Source organism: Cryptotermes secundus, unplaced genomic scaffold (assembly GCF_002891405.2).
Source record: "Cryptotermes secundus unplaced genomic scaffold, Csec_1.0 scaffold318, whole genome shotgun sequence".
In the NCBI taxonomy this organism is placed as follows: Eukaryota; Metazoa; Arthropoda; class Insecta; order Blattodea; family Kalotermitidae; genus Cryptotermes; species Cryptotermes secundus.
The window spans coordinates 1,827,200-1,840,866 of NW_019730108.1; the positions used below are offsets into that span (position 1 = coordinate 1,827,200).

The 13,667-nt window shown below is 38.4% G+C and overlaps 1 protein-coding gene across 4 annotated transcripts in view; it reads left to right on the forward strand.

Moving 5' to 3' along the window:
- Positions 1-10,913, forward strand: part of LOC111866119 (rap guanine nucleotide exchange factor 2) — a gene marked incomplete at its 5' end in the record, with an annotated part of 81,784 nt that extends 70,871 nt beyond the window's left edge. For 2 of the 4 annotated variants that reach the window (XM_033752126.1, XM_023854742.2), the window contains 5 exon segments: positions 79-441; positions 3,837-3,974; positions 6,466-6,543; positions 9,058-9,216; positions 10,827-10,913. In XM_033752126.1, the coding sequence (XP_033608017.1) occupies positions 79-441; positions 3,837-3,974; positions 6,466-6,543; positions 9,058-9,216; positions 10,827-10,858 (770 nt within the window). In that variant the 3' untranslated portion in view covers positions 10,859-10,913. 4 annotated transcript variants of the gene reach the window in all.
- Positions 10,914-13,667: the final 2,754 nt, after the last annotated feature.

Here is a 13,667-nt window from a genome sequence, read left to right on the forward strand (position 1 = left end):
GCATAAGGTGATTGAGAGCGATTAGAGTAAAGATGCTAAAGAGAGTAGCATTCTGATGTTAAGGATTTGTCTTGACAGGAGCTGCATCGCCACAGGCAGTGCGCAAGATGCTAGCACTTAGTGAGCCCAACAAGACACGGCCTCATCAGCCGCGACATCCTCCCCAGCCACCGCTGCCCATACCTGGGCTAGCCCACTTACCCCACCCCCACCCAGCCCTCTCCCCCTCCCTGTCTCCTAGCTCTCATCGTCGTGTATGCAGTAGTGCAGTAATACCAGGCGTTGCCACTAGAGAACATCATGGGGCGGGTGGCAGGGCGCTACATGAACGCTCCCACTCCGATACTCCAACACTTCCACTTCCGTCAGTGGATCTCAGTGCAGAGAGCAGCAGTGTCACGTCATTAAGCAACCTCCCGCTACGCAAGACCCTGACTTCAGGTATGTCCTGTGCCTCTTTACACTCATAATTGCTGCAGAACGTGTGAGACATCTCAAGAAAGGAACATGTGTATTTAACCAATGCCAATTGTGTGCTATGCTTTGTATTGTTATGTTTCTGGGCTCTGGCCATCATGCAGATACACCCGTCTTGAGTGGACACACGAGGAAGGGAGCACATCCAGCTTCCGAAGCTTACGTTCCTCTTCTTAGAATATCAGACGATGGACAAAGTCCAGGAAACAGTAATTCTATGTGTGTTTGTACCATGGAATTTATAAGCACAAACTTTGTTGGTCAAAGCATGTCAGAAGAAATTGGAGACTTCTTTAGTGTTAATTTCTTTAAACCTGCAGAAATACGTTACAGCTTGAAGGTTCGTGATTAGATATGAAGCTTGCTTATTACATTTGTCACACCAGCCTCAGTTTTTAAAATATATACATAAAATAAAAACAATAAAAAGTCCATTGAATTCCTTTTTTCACATTGACATTGAAATGCCTGCACTGTTTGTGTTTCATAAAATAATTTAAAATTAGAGTGTGATCTTATGAAGTGTGACATTGCAGTATTTCAAAGGAACATACTGCCTCATCTTCAGTGGAAAATTGTGCTTTTGCCCTGAAGTTATAGTCATCCTGCTCCACCAAGATACTGGTAAATGTACTTAGTGTAAAACATCTTCAGGGTGTGTCATCAGATAGTGGCCATAGATTGTTATGTCGTCACGGGAAGTTACTGAACCCTGTTTTCAACAAACAGTGGGAACCAAAAGTGCCATACTGGAGATCGTGTCAAATGCACCAGACTTTTCTTCAGTCAGATGGCTCACCGAAGGTATGACATACCCTTAGAGATGTTCCTGACAGAGGACATATACCAGACTGCATGATGTCACAACCCAGAACATAACAGTCTAAATTTTTACCCTCATCAAAACCTCAAATCTCATAAATTTGAAATGAATTGTACGACAGGTTAATAACAAAGGCAGACAGAATTGTCACTGCTTATTACTTTCTGGAGGAAGAAACTGGTTTTTGAAATCTGTGCTTTCAGTCTCATAGTTGCTTGAGGAACAAAGGTTAATGGGAGTTTACATAAAATGTTTTGTTTACACATGTTGCTTCACTTGGATTTCCTCATCTTGTGTGTGAATTTCCCTTATGTGTAGATGACAGAGATCCCTTTTTTTTTGGTAAAATTCAAATATTAATGCAGATATGTGAGTTATGAACTCTACTTCAGACATGTGTCACTGTTAAGGGATAGACCCTCCCCATCCATTTGTAAATATGTGTATGTAGCAAACGTTGAAGGAAATTTGTGGTGTCTGCTCAGATTTTTAGGGCTGTTATCTGCAAATCTATACATCAGTTGATGATAAATTATCTTCATTCTTTGAGGTACCATACTTCACCAGTGAGAAGCCATGTTGAACTGGTTATAGAAGTGTCCACACAGGGAACTAAACATTACAGCATGCTTGTTAGTCTACTTCACTTTGCCAAGCAGTATATCCTTTTCTTTACGTCTTCAACGCAAACTGTAGGGAAAATTGTAATACCTGTGTTCGTGCCATCACATCCACAAGACTAAAATAATCCCAGTTTTAGGTGTACAATACTGAATTCTACCAGTTAAATGTTGACCATGAAAGGGATCATGTCTATCCATTTATTACCCTGTGTGTAAGATATAATAATGATTTAGCCATTTCAGATTCCCCCATGTGTGTGTTGTGTACATTTCTGTTTCTTGTTGTTATCTGTAAAGTTACTTTGTAATAATTTGTGTTCCTACATGAGGCAGGAGGCTGTGGAATTGAGGTTATGTGTAGTTCTACTCACTCAGCACATTTTGATTTGAGTGCATGCCCTTGCACTCTCCTCTTTTTCTGGCTATTTTCAGAGAAAGCTTTTAGTTACTCTTGAGTCTGTGGCATGATGGATAATAGTGAACATTGCATCTAATATATCCTGGCTTTTGTGACTGATTGCATTGATACAGTCATTGTGTCAAGTATAGTAGTTTGTAGGCCAGAATATCTGATGCTGCATATGTGTTTGCCATATCTTATATTTTGATTAAAGACAGATTCTCTTGGCCTGTAAGATAGATTTGATTCCAGTGCATAAATAAATATTAAGAGTCAGTGCAACTTAGATCTTGCAAGTTGTGATAGGATTAGTCTATTAAGACTTTTATTTTGAAATGAGGTAGGTGTAGCATATATTATTTCTTACTGAAAACCGTCACAACACACCAGTGAGTAATATGTGTAAGTAGCTCTAGGAGATACTTTTGCTACATGTAGGTGTAGCATATGTTTGTATTGAGTGACTGAATTCATAGGACTTTAACTGTAAGGAGGCTGTAGGGTTTGAGATCCTTACATCATTGTTAATGATGAGTACTACTTGTATCTTCTGGGATATAATGCCCTGAAGTCTGTTGAAAGTTAACAGATGTTTCAGAGGAATATGAAAGCAGGTGGCAGTCATGGAACATAGATTGACTTTCAGTGGATTGTACAGCTTTATATCCTGGATGATAGAGCTCTTTGTAAGGAGGTTGGATTACTTCTGCTAGGAGATCTTGTGAAGATTATGGTATGCTGTGTTTTAGGAAAATTATTTACTGAACATTATTGTGATGTAGCCTGCAGTGTATCAGGGTGCCATGTGCAATAATGATCACTTACCAAGAATTACTTTTGAATACTGTTAGAGAGAAATGAATGGCAGTTGAGATTGTTGTCTTCTGGCTTGTGACAATTTGTAGGCTTGTGGATGGATACAGGCATTTTGAAGGAACATGCAGCCTCAGTGTTTGTAATTGAAGTGTATGTCTTAAGGAATTGCCTTGGTTGTGTAGTCTGCTAACAAAGGGGGCACTTCAAGATCCAGGGTGAAATAGTAAGGAAATGTAGCCCCATTCAAGTCAGTAGGAATGATGGCTAGGAAAAAAAATACCCTTTTGAGGGTTACACTTAATGTTCTTCATGGCAGCTTGGAGATAGCATATTCCCTTGAAATGTAACTATCGACCTACACCTACAAGATTACACAGTGTCAGCCCAGAAGTTCACCACAATCTGAACAGTTTGTTTTTTAATTCATGCCGAAAATAGTGTACATGAAGAATCTCCTTGCACTATTGCACTTCAAAAAGTCTTTATTGAACTTAGTCCCATGTTACAGGATTGCAGCTCATGATAAGTAAGAATCTTAGATATAAGTTGTTAGGTTATGTTTACACCATATTTAGTTTAGTCTGAGGATGGATTCTAGGATAACTGTACAGAGTCACAAGGATCAGAATCCTGCTCCTTAAAGGCTGGCTTTGCTAGGAATGAGTCTATGTGTGGCTGGTATTGGTTGATTTGCTAGGTTCAGTGACTTCCAGTGACTCTGGTCACTCCACGCAGCTTGACTCGCATTCCAACAGCTCAGTGGAGGTGGCTGCTGGGCCCAATCAAGGGGGCTGCTCCCCACCCTCACAGCACAGGCGGCACTCCATTATACAGGGTAAGGCCAGCCCGCAAATCAGTTGTAATAGTGTGGGGTGTATGTGTGGGTTAGTTGCATTGTTTCAAATGAGAGGCGGTGATATAGTTTTGTTAGCGTTACAGTTGGAACTTAATCTTTCTGTTCATAAGAAATTATTCTTGTGATTGGATGAATACAGGGTTGTTCAACTGTGGTGCCATTTTGTGCCATCCCCCAATATGAGTGTTCATGATTTCCTTCACTCTAAGAAATCAATCAATCAATCAGTCAAAGGGTAGACAGTATGAAAAGGGCTTCTGAATATTGTGTGTATTTATTTAGTTGATTTCTCATAATACCTAATAAATAACATTGAAAGGTATGAAATTAGTATGGCACTATGATTGTAAGTAATGTTGATTTAGTCTGGCAGAAGTCTAATGGCTGATTTTTAGGCATGATCAACCTGGCGACACTGTCTGACAGTGTTGTTACATACTCAGCATTGCTGTGTTGCCTGACTGCTCAGATTAAAATGTTGCAAAGAAAATATATGATCTAAAATTCATCTCTTGCAACAGGTAGGGTACCAAAGCTAAAATGCAGCCCCTCAGTGGTTAAGTTGGACAGCCATGGTCTTATATGCTATTTACTCTGTAGTCTCCATCAAAAAAGTCGGTCACATAGGTGTCATAGGAAACATGACTACTGAATCATTGTACTGTAATATGAAAATCATAAAAATAGCCTGAATTTTATTTGCCAGCTAAAATTATGAAAGAAATTAAAATTGTAATTAATTCAAGTTTGAGATTTTCATTGCCATGAAAACTAAGAATATGGCCTTCTTAATTGTGACACCTTGTAGTCACATAGGTAGCCTGAAGGTGGAAGCACCACCTATAAGACTACATAGTATATTAATCCTGAAGACATCTGTTGAAAATATCGCTCAAATTTGATGTAAAAAGAAAACATTTGTATTTGTGTCTAATGACCAGAAGTATTTTCACACAAAAAACTAGTTCAGAACTCTGTTTCTAACAAGAGGCAGGGTACATAGACAGGCATGGTCAAACATATGATATTTATTTGTATTATGAACTGCTTTACATGAAACTGAAAGATAAATTGACTGTCATCTCATATTGAAGTTCGCCATATGAATAGTATTCTTTCCTGTCTTATGTTTCAATTTGGTCTGCTTTCTTAATTTTTTAATTCATTATATAATTTATTTGACAGTCATTAAAAATTAAACTTTGTTTATAACATAAATATGTTGTTTGTGTATAGCATAATTATTTAGCACTGAAGTGTGATTATGTGTCAGGATTTGACCTTCTCATTTGTATCTGGCCACTCTTTCTTTTATTTCAGAGTTTAACAGCCTATGTGAGATTTTGAGGTTATGGTGGTCTTGTGGCTTATGACATGTTGCAGTCTCATATGTACCCAGAAGTTGGAGGCATCAGGTTCCTCCAAGACTTCAGTAATGACTTCTGATATGTTTGTAGGCTTGCAGGTACCCTGAAGATGGAGGCAGCAAGCTGCTCAGACACTGGTAATGACCCATGAGGCCAAATGGTGTCATAATCCAGAAGACCACAATCTGAAATTTTAATGCCTTCATTTTGTTTTGTTCCTTAGTCTAATTTTACAACTAATAATAAACATATCTCTTGACTTCAGGTGAATTTCACTACACAAGTCATTGTTTTAAATCTGAACATGATTTGGGGGGGGAGCAATATTAGCAATTTAGCAATATTGTGGTAGATTTGTATGTTGTAACTGATGTCCTCTTTCTGTAGGACATCCTGTGATTTGCAAAGGATTGTAGGGGGTGAAATATATAGATAGAGCATGAATGTGTATATTGTGTCTGTCCATATGTGTGCATGTATATCTCCTGGGATAGCATGTTGCATTATGAAATTGCTTGTTCTGTTACAGCAGAATTGCTCTTAATGCATTATACATAACTGGAAACAAATATCTGAAAATATGGATTACTTTAGTTTGTTGTGAATTAAAAATGATGAAAATATTCTTTAACCGTGGTACAAGTGATGCCAATTTCTTTCTCGCTCTATTTGTGGGGACTGATGATATGAAATGAACCAGAGCATAGACTTCACAATGTCAGCATCAGTAAACATTTTATAGAATTTGTATCATGATTAATATCATTATTATGACTATTGTCTTTGAAAAACTCAGGATGATGGACAGTGTGTAAATTAATATGTATGTATGATGATGATGATGATGATGATGATGATGATGATGTACATTCTTTGAACTGTTTTGAGTAGTGTTAGGTATTGGTGTGGACATTATTGATACAGTAAGTAAGTTAGCTACCTGTGTTGGGCCTCGTAGCTTGAAATGTGCTTGTGTCTGGGGGAGTGTCCAGCTATTGATCGATCGGAGATGCATGCCATAGCATGAGGGGCATCACAGGAGCTGTCTGGTGCCTGCTTGCTGGGTCTCATCTTTCTGTCTGTCTATCTGTCTGTTGTTGCAGTAGCGCCCTCTCCTCCTAGTTGGCCTTGGCCACCCTTTCCGCATGCAGTTCCAGTGCTGCCACCTATCCCACCTTATGGTAAGTTGTCATGATGATGGTGGTGGATAACCTTGCTTGTTGAGCTTTGTGTCAGAGTGGATGTTCTGAAAGTTGCATCACATGTTATTGATGTGAAGATAACATTAAAATGAATCTTAGGGAAACAGAGTTAGAAGCTGTGGACTGGTTTCAACTGGCTCAGTACAGTTTGTAGATCATGTTGTACCAGAACATACGGCGTCACATCCGAAAAGAATGAACATCAAAAGCAAGGAATGGCCTGATAGCTTGAGTAACTATCAACTTTTCAGAGAAGGGTGTGAACTGTGGAGTTAGTTAATTATATTTGTTGTTAAGATTCTTAAAAGGTCTGTTAGTATTGAACTGTTTTCTTTTTAGTTACTTGAAAACTGAAACACAGGAAACGATTAATCTGAAAGAGAAGTAACCCAGACTTGAACAGTTTTGTCTGTACTATTTATTGCAAGAAGAAAACTTGAAATTCTGGGTTATATGTATTGTGTTAACAAAATTGAGATATTCCTTGGTAGTCAGGTATTCATGGTACAATACATATTTGTTTGTAGGTTATGAGGTCAGTGAACTGAGATTATTCCCTCCCAACCAGATGAACTGCATTTTTCTATTATATTGTAGAAAGAATTTGCAAGTTTGTGTCTGTAACTTTTTTCTGAGACTTTTTAGAAATGCAGTATTAACAACATTTTAACATTTTGCAACTTAACAATTATAATTGTCTCCATTTTGTATTAAAAAGTGACACTTCTGATTGTCTTTAATGATTATCTCCAGAGGAAATATTAAATAGGTACATGCAGCATTATTCTCCTATTTATAGACATTCTGTTTTATTTTGTAAATTTTAGGCTTCACTGTAGACATTTTCTGGTATACATAAGTATTTGTATACTTTTACTAATATATTATTAAGAGCTATAATGGTTTTTTTTTTGGAAGGGGGAGGTCAGAGTCACAACTAATCCCTAATTAAAGAGTTTCTGGATATGTTTTGTGTTAGTAAATGTGCTGATTAACTTTGCTAGATCATTTGTGTACTACATCAATTATTGTCCGTGATGTGTATGTATTGACCGTCTTCTAGTGCACACAATCTCACTTGACTACATGTGCACTAGAAGACAGTCAATACATACACATCACGGATGCGAATCAGTGCAACAGGACGCTAAAATACAACATTACATCAGTTATACTTTGATTTTGTCGTGATTTATTTCAACAAGTTTTGGAAATCATCTGTTGCTTGTCATCAGTGGTACCACTGTCAAATTGACTTCTGTTTTCCCTGTATATACCTCTTGTATTTATGTATATATCAAAATAGCAAGCCAGAAATTCATTCTGCATATGTCCACTACATTATTACTGAACATTACTCATTTTCAGTTCCCTTTCTTATCTTTTCTATGAGTAGTTCTTCCACAGACCGTTAATGTGTTCTGTACATATTTTGCTGATGATTCAGGTTAATTCTTCCCTGTTTGTATCAAAACTCAATGAAAAACGGAAATTAATATTCATTCTGGCAGATTACTTTCACTGGACATAATTTTACTACTGTTTTAGGCATGTTCTGACATCTCAAGTTCTGTCCATTTACATTTCCAAGTAATGGGAAATGAAGCAATGTGTATATTATTTCCTATCTACACCAGTTTGAGTTCTAATTTATGGTAAGATAAGCTTGATAACACATTTCAGCACATGCACCATCATTAGATTATAAATGAACTTAGTCTGCCATCTTGTTGTGTAGTATGTTAACTCTGTGGCCTGTTGGTGGTGTGTTGAGTTGAGTTGGCACTCTACAAGGTGGATGTGTGATGTGTCAGTCCCATGACAGTGGATAAATCTTCTGAGATGTGACACTGTGTAGCCTGGTAGATTGTTACTGCTTCCATCCTCAGGTTTGGAGATGGAGACAGCAGGTGTCTTCAAAATGTAACTTTTTGCCAGGCTATATGGCGATACATCCCCATGTGAGGGAGGTTTGAATACCTCCACCCTAGCCCTGCGTGTAGTCGGAGGCGATAAAAAGGGAACCCAGTCCCTGGGGCTGTAACTGGGCCACATAAATACAGAGACCTGGTCCTCCAGTCTGGGGGTTGGACACAAGGCTGATGACCTTGCTCCATAAAAGTAATTTTGTTGCAAAATTGAAAGGAGTTATAACCAAGTGGTCTAATTCAAGACAAATCGGGCAGAATCTTGTAACGAAGGCTGGGGTCCAAGAAAGGGCTGTTTCGCCAATGATGATATATCATTTTATGCTAGAAGACAGTAACCTTAACAACAGATGTGGAGACTGTAGCCCACATGTGCTGAAGGTGCATCTCAAGCTGATGCAGGTGGAGAGCAATGTATGTGTATGTGTATATATGTATACTGCTCTGCTTGTGAACTTGTTCCTTGTGCAGTAATATGCAAGTATGTTGAATGATGCTTGGAACTGCATATTTAGAGCAATGCTTGCAAGAGTGTCACAGATGACAGTAGTGGTTGGGGTTGCAGGTTGTGTGATGCCACCTCCAAGGGATGCACCCCCTCGTCCCCGTCATCCTCCTGCTTACACAGTAGCAGCACAAATGGCACGACTTCAGAGGTTAGGACGAGCACATTCTCACGAAGGTGTGACGGGTGGATATTACCACACAGATCCTGAAGAAGACGGTGAGCTTGTCCCCCACATGCAGACTCATTTTGTGAACCCTTTTCACATCTTAATGCATTGATGGCTTTGGGAAGAGTCCACTCTGTGTATAAGACATAGATGGGAGGATAATATTAAAATGGTTCTTTAATGAGTAGGATTTGTAGGTCTTGACTGACAAGGGAATGGTGTGATCCGACATGTCGAAACCTGCCCTGATTTTTTTTTTTTTTTCGCTGCAAGAGGGCACATAACAAAATCCACGGTCAAAATTTTAGCTGCTAATACGCACTGCAAGTATGTTTTAAGAATTGCTGAACATGGCCAATATTATAGCCTGCCAGAACCTAGGAGAAATGTCCACCCCTAGCAGAGCAGTACGCAACACGGCTGACTCTCAGCCTAGGCTGGGGTTGTACAAACCTCTGGTACAAGCGGTTCCGCATACAGAAAAAAATTAGTAACTTCGGGAATTTTTAAAAAATACTTGCAGTGCGTATTAGCAGCTAAAATTTTGGCAGTGGATTTTGTTGTGTGTACTCTTGCAGTGAAAAAGAATCAGGGCAGGTTTTGACGTGTCAGATCAGACTATTCCCTTGTGAGTTCAGCTGGGTCAGGATAAGAGCTTGTAGAGTTATTGAGTTTTTGGATATTATCCATCCTCTTCTTTTTATTTAAAACGTTTTCTAGTCTGGCTTCTGGTTCAGGAGATGCGGACTGACTGTTGATTGGGCCCAACTGAGTAGGCCTTTACCTGAAGGCAGAGACTGAATCCAGTCTCTGAAACATTATATATTTTAAATAAAGAAAAACAGGACAATGGATAATGTCCAGAGACTCAGTAAATGTACTAATGTATCATCATCACAAACTTACAGATCTTAAAAGATCCATTGTCAGGCTCTTGGGTTCCTGTAAAAGGCAGGCAATTTCTTGACTATAGCAAGGCAAGGGATGCTAGTGCTTAAGGTTTCTCACTCTGCCTGCAGTGGTGTCCTTCCAGCCTCCTGTGTTGCCCATCCCAAAGTGTTTTTCATTTGTGAGGGTTGTCGTGTGAAGAGAATGGTTAGATGAATGGAAGGGGATGTGTGGAGGTATGCTGAGGGGCTGTGAATGGGGTCAATCCATGGGTCATGTTTCTGTAGCTTCACTGTATCTAAGCAACCATCTCAAGGAAGATCGTGTGGTGTTGCATATCGAGGTTTCTGTGGTTTGAGCTCTAGCCAGTATGCAAATGAAAGTAGGTTTACTTTATGCTGTACATAGTTTGAAACCATGCGGTTTGTTTATCTTGTAATGCCTCCCAGTAGCAGATGGCTTCATAGAGAGCTGTTAGACATCGTGATAAATGGCAAATTATCACAGGCTAGAGGAGCAAAGAAAAAGGACGTTTGAAAGATCTAAAAAGTGCTCCAGCTTTCTGAGCATTATGGTAGTGAGAAAAGCAAACTTTTCTGCACATAGGAGAGTGTGTCACAAGGTGTCATTTCTTCAGGTGCTATTAGACATGTTGCAGAATGGACACAAAAATTTAACTTATGTTTTAAGCAGGACTGACCAACTTTAAACCACTGAGGGCCACTTTGAATCCATCTGTGGGTTGCATCTAGGAAGTATTTTTCTATTTCAGATGACGAGGATGCACAGGTGTCTGCTGTGTGAACGGATTCATGTTCCCGTACGTTCTCAGACTGCTAACTTCAACATTCTCGTAAGTGATTCAGTGTTTGTTTATTGACGCTAAATGTCAGAAGACAAATCTTTTGCCTTTTTGATTGGTGTGGTGGTAAAACGTTGTGTTCACCAATCCATAATGTGGCATATTTAGCAGGCAGGATTGATGTAGACAGTTGGAGAGATAGTGTCCGTGTGTAACTATAGTGTGAAAATAGAATCGCAGACGATGAGCAATACATATTTCTGTATTTAGGTACTTCATCTATACCAGTCACTAATCAGGCTACTGTCAGATTTAAAAAGAAATATTTGTATATTTTTTGTTTCATGTGCATTCAAACCAAAGAGGGCTGTGTGCATTTTTTAATTATATTAATATTGATTTATGAATCTTTGTTGTTATTAGCCCACAGCATGTTTTCAAGAAACCATTCTAGCAATGAAATGAACAAAATGTCCAATGTTTCAGTTTCTTGTTTATGTGAAAAATGGAGTTCTAGTATCAAGGTCAACTGTCACATGTTTATCATGAATAATTATTGTCTTCTGAGTTGTGATGCCATGTAATCCTATTCTTTTCAACCAGAGTGCATAGCATCACATGTCAGGAGATTGTGGACTTCACATGCACCATTGTGACAACCTCAAGGTTTGCTTGGTGCTCATTGCTGAATGTACTTCTTTGCTAGCAATGTTAGTTTTTAGCATTCCTTCGTAACACATATTCCAGAATGTGTATTTATCATTGGAAAGAATCCCTTCTGTGTTAAAATTAAGTAATAAAACTGAATGATACATTCTACAATAGAATGGAGAAAGAATCTGTAAGTATTATCTTTGCCTCTATGCAGTGAGGTAGGTTTTTGTGGTGATGAAGCTGGAAGCTGCATCTCAGTTGTACAACCAAACACTTATCTACTACACAGATTTCAGTTACAAACACTAACATCTGTTTGGATGTGACAAGTTCCAAGAATATATTCATATGCACTTTTGTGAAGACTGTCTTGTTCAAGTAATTGGTCAACAAAGGTTATGGTAAGTTGGAAATATGTATTACGAATAGTATAAGCCAGAATCTTTATTTAATATTTTTAATATCAGTTTTCTTTATCAGTTGTGTTGACAGCCACCAAAATACCTTCAATAGTATAAGCCAGGACTTGGAAAGGAGGGAACAGTGTTCCTTGATATGTAGATGATAGTCTTCTGTGTTTCAAATCCATGTATTCCCATTGGGGCATGCCACCATTTCAGAGGAACCGTGTACACTGAAGATGGAGACAGAAGTTTCCTCTGAAACGTTAGTAAGAAGCAGTGAATTCACAGTTTCTAGGTTTATACTCCTAGAAATGGAAGCACCTAAGTTGTTCAGCATGCTGTTTCAGGTTTGCAGATAATTTTATAACTCATGGTAACAAAGGTGTTCCAATTGCTAGAAGATATCTTTACACTTCTACATGAAGAATGCAATGATAAACTGCTTATGAAATGCACATGCATGAAGGAGCTAATGCTTCCATCTCAGAAACTGGAAGATAAGCAAGCTCTAAGAATTTTATTTGACTTCATTGTCATGAGAAACGTACCAGGACTTGAATGGCACCAGTCACCACCTTGGCACAGCTGCAACACAGATGGTGTCACAAAATCATAATCATGTTTTTACAATAATGGGAACTGAATGTAACCTTTCTCATGTCTTTAAGGAGTGCCATTATGTAAGCATTCTCTTCTGAAGTGTGGGCAATATAAGAATATGCAGGGCACGTCATACATATGAAGGGGGATAGAACATAAATGTATGTGTGTTCAAGAAAAATGAGAGATATTGGAAGTTTTGGATCTGTGGGGGGAGGCAGTTGCATTTGAACCCTGGTGATTAACACTCTTCTCCCCCTCCCCCCACTGCTGAGAATTCACTCATCCCCCAAGTGTACTAAGTAGGTTGAGAGAAAAGATGAGCAATACAAACAGGGAGATGATTCAGCTTCCTACTTTTGGTGTAATTTAATATAAAGAAAGCAGTCTTGCAGGAGTGATGAGAGTTTATTAACCTATGTTGAAAACTGTCGTATCACATAGGTACTATAAGTGTTCAGTTGCCAACATTAAAGAAAAGTACATGACACAGAAATACCAGAAGAAACAGAAAAATAAAGAAATTGGAAGTTTTTCTTGGTCCATGAATGCTAAGTATCTTCTTATAATATTCAATTGCTCAATTTTTGTTGACAGAATCAGACAGACAGGTGACCTAATGAAACTTGACCCTGGTGCGAGTGTTTGTGTAAGCAGTTACTAAATCTTGGTGAACAGTTAGCGGATGTTTGTGTTGGCTCCACAGTGCCCTTATTTCAGAAGAAATGAAATCTCTATGGATTGTGGCTGTCATAGAATATAATTGGGGTTTTAATCTATATAGTAGCAATATCGTAGCAATATCTGAAAGTCCTTATCAATACTAGAAGAGCCTGCTTTAGTTCCATTGCCCCAGCATTCCATTCTTTCATCCTGCTGCTTTGAAGTAAATTTTTCTTTTTGATTAATGTTATATATTTTAATATGCTAGTACATAGCTATACAGAACCTATCATAACAAAGTAATTATGATTTATGGCTTATTTTGAAAGTGCTTATTACACCTGAATGTGTCTCTGTTCATGATAGTTACGACACTCATGCAGTGAAGATGTCAAGACTCATGTCAACAGTTACATTTTTTTTTTATTTGTTTGTGGGGAAACATTTGTATAAACTTTCATACTTAAAACGTTCGAACAAACATGTTCGT